Genomic DNA, 5016 nt, shown 5'->3' with positions numbered 1-5016 from the left:
AATTGACAAATGCAGTTCATAAGATTTTTCACCAGAAACTGAAAAGACACTTTGATAAAAAAATAAAGCATGAAGGACTGCAACAGACTTTCAATTAATAAAGATCTTTACATGAAGGAATTAAACTCCATCACGCATATTTTGGCAGAAAATTCTTGGTGGGATTGTTCTTCTCTTTGCTCACGGTTGTCAAAAAATGGAGTAACAACAGACTGAACACTGCTGCCTACAGCCTGAGCATCAGGCACTTTCTCAGAGTACTTCAGTCTGTGAAGGATCTGTAAGCAAGGAGAAAAAAACCCAAACAGAAGACTCCCACACCACTAATAGAAAATATAACCCACACCATTATCAAAGCCCCTTCCAGTCATAACAGTTCCAGAAGCTCCTGGCATGACCCATTTTTACACAGTTGTGCAATGGCTCTAGAAGGATGATAATGTTTCAGAATTTTAACTATTACTGTTACATTTTTAGGTTCAGCAACATCCATGGCCGTTGGATATGTCAAAATAAACTGGGATCTTTCTGGAGAACTGGCTTTGGGAATTTTCTCTGCAATGGATGCTGGCTCTCTGTTTCTTATGCACTTTTCTGACAACATCTGGGCATCTTATGCTGGTTACCTTGCATTTAAAGCATGCTATATGCTCCTTATAACAATAGCAACGTAAGTATAACGCATAACTTCTAATTAAATTTATTTAATGTCACATTTTAAAGTTTATCAAAGTTTTACTTAAAGTTTTCCTAGAAACACAGTTTCCCTAGAAATAAGATTTTTAAATAGGTCATGACAGCAGCACCTATTATTTCTAGCTTATATAAAACAATGTTTAAAATTATATGACCCAACCATCACAATAGGTTACTCCAAGTCTGAAACTACCTTATTCTGCATTTAGCTGTTCAATGATCTATGTACAAGTATTCTCTGTATGTTCATTTGATCATTTAGAGGTCTTTATTTAGCAAAAATATCCACTCAAATAAGTAAAGGAGAAGTAGGCTCCACAGAAGTGCCAAAGCCAGGAAAAAAAAAAAAAAAGTATTTCTGCCAAAATGAGGATGTTCAAGCTTAACAGCCAAGGACTGAAGAGGCTTCATCCTTTGAAGAACCCACAATCCCCGGTTTCATCTGGGACAGAGTTAACTTTCTTCATAGTAGCTGGTGTGAGGCTGTGTTTGGATTTGTGCTGAGAAGGCGGCTGATCACACACTGATGTTTAGAGCTGCTGCCAGGACAGTTGAGGACTTTTCAGGTTCTCTGCTGTGCCAGTGTCTGCAGGGGCAGGAGAAGCTAGGAGGGAGCACAGCCCCAGTTACTAGCCAAGGATTCAAACCTAGGCTAGTCCAAAATCTCAGGTTTAGGACTGAGACCCAAATTGGCCAATGGTCTGTTCCAGATCATGCACAACATGCCCAGTACATAGACAAGGCTCTGTCTGGAAGTCCATCCACCCCCTTCAGGATCGTCTCCCACTCCCGCAGATGCTCAGGCTCATCTCTTTTCTGGGATTTTCTCTGCTCTGGGATTGTTACCCAAGAACATGCTGAGCCTTGGTCATCAGATGTGATCACTGTGTATCACACATTTGTATACATTAATCTTTATTATCATTTCCAATTTTATTGTTGTTTAGTAACTAAATTGTTCTTATCTCAACCCCTTTAATTCTGTCCCCCATGCCTGGGAGGCAGGAGGGTGAGCAAGTGGCTGCATGGGGTTTACTGCCAGCCACATCAAACTGCAGGTTCTTCCCAAGCTTCTTCCCATACAACGTCCTTGTTCTCCATAGTGAACCTGTACATTCATTTTCAGGTTTCAGATTGCTGTCAATCTAAGCATGGAGCGTTATGCTTTGATGTTTGGCTTCAACAACTTCGTTGCACTGCTAATTCAGACAATTTTAACTGTTGTTGTAGTAGATTCAAAAGGTCTGGGCCTGGATATCAGCACCCAGGTAAGACACCTTACCCACAGTGCTCTCAGCTCCCCTAGCCTCCTTCAAAAGAAGGTTCTACTCCAAGATTAGCCTTGGGAAGATACTAGGTGATATACTAGTTTAGGACACTTACTTGAAAAACAGGTTCACTTTAAGTGAACTGACAGTAGCTGCTACAACCTACTTCTCCTCTAGTCATACCAATTTTTAATTTCTGCAATAATTTTAATAATATTTTCATAGAGCAGAAGGGAAAGACCATGACCTATTACTCAGGGTTTGTTTTTTGGGGGTTTTGTTTGTTTGGTTTTTTTTTTTTATTTAAAGACTTATTGCCAGAATACCCTGAACAGAAGCAGGAAGCAATCTGAAAGACAATCTATGGGTCTACTACTAGAATAATTCTAAATTATAGTCTCACTGGATGCACCTTTAATTAATGTAATTCTGAAAATTAACTGATCTCATTATTCCCTATTAAATTTGTAAATCTAAACTTTAAACTTATATATTGAATGAGGTCCAAGTCTCCAGCTTTCATCTTTTCAGCAAAGAGCCAGAAAGTACAGGGCAGCTGTCCTCCTCCCTTACCGAGGTGGGGAGGGGAAGCACGTAACAGAGTATTCTCTCCCCCTCCTTTTACAGCCGCAGACTTCCTACAGTAAGAAGTCAAGCAGCCAGGATGGGATCCTTCTAGGATATGGGTGACAGGGAAGGCAGCAGTGGAGAGACACCCCTTAAGTTATTAACTAACAGTAAAGGCATTTTTGACTCTTCTTCATTCTTCTTTCCCATCTCCATTTCCCAGTTTCTCATTTATGGCAGCTACTTTACAGTCATAGCTGGAATTTTTCTGATCAGAAGCATATACACCATTACCTCCATCAAATGCAGACATACCAGTGTGGCTGGTGAAAGCATTGATCATTAACAGACAAAAAAGAACGGTTGCAAGCAACAGTGCAGAAGACAGCATCATCTGAACAATGAATTAGGAGAAACATGAAGCTCAATCAAACACAAGTGGTCAATGGTGAAACGGGCTGTTCGTTAGCCTACAGCATAAAAAGCTTTGTCAACAGAATGATGCATTTTGTTCATTTTCTTCACGAGTAGTTTAATACCAAACAACCCTCAGTCTTCTATTTATACTCAAATTTACTGATCCAACACCAAAACTTCTATTAATGCTCAATGAGCACAAGCAGCAAGTGCATACAGATGCCTGAACCTCACAACAGAAGAGCTTACAGAACACAACCTTTGATGTTTTACTTGACAGTAAGGAAAACATGTCATTACACACAGAAACTGCTGCTGATGCACTGACAGCTTCACTGTGAGTTTGTTGAAGATGTACAAACACAACACACTAACCTTCCCTTGTGTCTGTCTTGATAAGCAGATGCATTCATTATGTCCGACAACTGTCATGACCCATACACACTTATCTTTGGAGGCAAACACACTCCTAAACTAACTTCTTATTTTTAAGCCATGGGGAGGCACTCCCATTTCTATACAAGGCAGCCTGACTTAAATAATACAACTAAAAGTTTAGATGTAACTAAAGCTAATGGGGGAATGTTCTTTCAACTGTGTTCAATAATGTCCACTTTGGAGTCAACTATATCAGACAGCAGCAAATTCCACTGTGTTCCTTTACCACAACTTACAGAGTTGCTAAGAGTCAGAAGTAACTGATGGCCCTCCAATTCAGCTCACAAGAAAGTAAAAAACATTAATTCCTTTAAAAGCACACTTTTAAAAGCCACTTGAGCTTGCCTTTATGTCCCAGTAAGCTTTCCCTTCAAGAGAGCAGAATACTGGCATCATATTTATAGTTTCTTTCAGGAACTCCAACTAAATCTGGTCCTTTTCCAATTAATTTCTTGCCTCAGCATTTGTTTTAACACAGAACTGGGGAGTTTGCATCCATTAAATAACTTTTAACTGCAGTACCCAGACATCTGCCTTGTAGAACTCCGGATGTACCTCTTACAGCATCTTCTTACACATACAAGAGCTGACATATTAGGATCAAAAGTATTAATCTAGAAGGTCTCCAAATTAATTTCTGTATAAGAGGGCTAAAGTTACCAAGTGAAGTGCTTTGATGCTAAAGCAGAAGAGGATGCTGAAAAGCTAGTGGAAGTATAGCCTTTTGGCAACTATGCCAGTTGCAGGAGCAATTACATGAAAAACTGCAGAGATTTCCAAGACAAAAAAAATTCTAAGCATGGGTGAAGAATTAATTTTGTAAATACAGCTTTTAAAAAATCTAATCAACAAAACAGCTATTGTGTCAGTTTCTGCTCAATATAAAGGAATCTCAAAACAAGATCTTCAGCTACTTCTCTTGGATCACAACAATTTCAACAGATGCTGATCTCATTAGCCCTTGCCCACAGCTTAATTTACATCAATTTAGGTGAATAGAACACAGGACTGTTCCCTTTCCATAAGGCTGTTCATCTCACAGATGAGACATTTGGTTGATTTGGTCCAGCTGCCTGCAATAAGCATATTCAGTGTTCCACAACTCCTTCTGAACCCTTGCAGTTTCCCACTCTCTACTGCAATTATGTGTTACTATCCCAAAACAGGTAAGGTCAACAACAGAGAACTACAGCTATTTATACTATGCTAAAAAATAGTGGTGAGAGCAAGGGCATCATTAACATCCTGGAAATCCTCAACTGCTGGGGATGGATGTGTTAAGTGAACTTCCCAGAGAATCTTGGGAATTAAACTATACACCATACTCTATCCAGCAGTCCTCATCAGAAGGAAGAGACGGACTTCAAATCTCTTTTAACTTTAAATATGCCAACAGGACAAAACCAGGCATTTAAGCAAGGAACGTATAAGCAGCCTGTTGTTAGAAGCTGCCTGTCCCCTCCTTTGGAACCACCAAAGCTTAAAAAAAATAAAGATACAGAAATTACTATTCCCCCATAGGCAGGCAACAGAAGTCACTGGCATGAGTGCTTTTACAAACAGCAGCCAAGTCTTTCAGCTTCCCTAGGAATAAGCAGATCTAACATTCAGGCAGTCAATTACAACTGAC

The 5016-nt window shown here is 39.6% G+C and overlaps 1 protein-coding gene across 1 annotated transcript; it reads left to right on the top strand.

The window, feature by feature from the left end:
* Positions 1-477: 477 nt before the first annotated feature.
* LOC104472221 (thiamine transporter 2-like) lies at positions 478-2877 on the top strand (the record flags this gene model as incomplete). The annotated part of the gene is made up of 3 exons (XM_010087802.1): positions 478-670; positions 1823-1964; positions 2755-2877. Coding segments are annotated over 3 exons (458 nt in total), but the record flags the coding sequence as incomplete, so codon positions are not given.
* Between the last annotated feature and the right edge of the window lie 2139 nt (positions 2878-5016).

The sequence above is a fragment of the Pterocles gutturalis genome, unplaced genomic scaffold (genome assembly GCF_000699245.1).
Source record: "Pterocles gutturalis isolate BGI_N339 unplaced genomic scaffold, ASM69924v1 scaffold32431, whole genome shotgun sequence".
NCBI classification, from domain to species: Eukaryota; Metazoa; Chordata; class Aves; order Pterocliformes; family Pteroclidae; genus Pterocles; species Pterocles gutturalis.
This window is presented reverse-complemented; position numbering and strand designations above follow the sequence as displayed.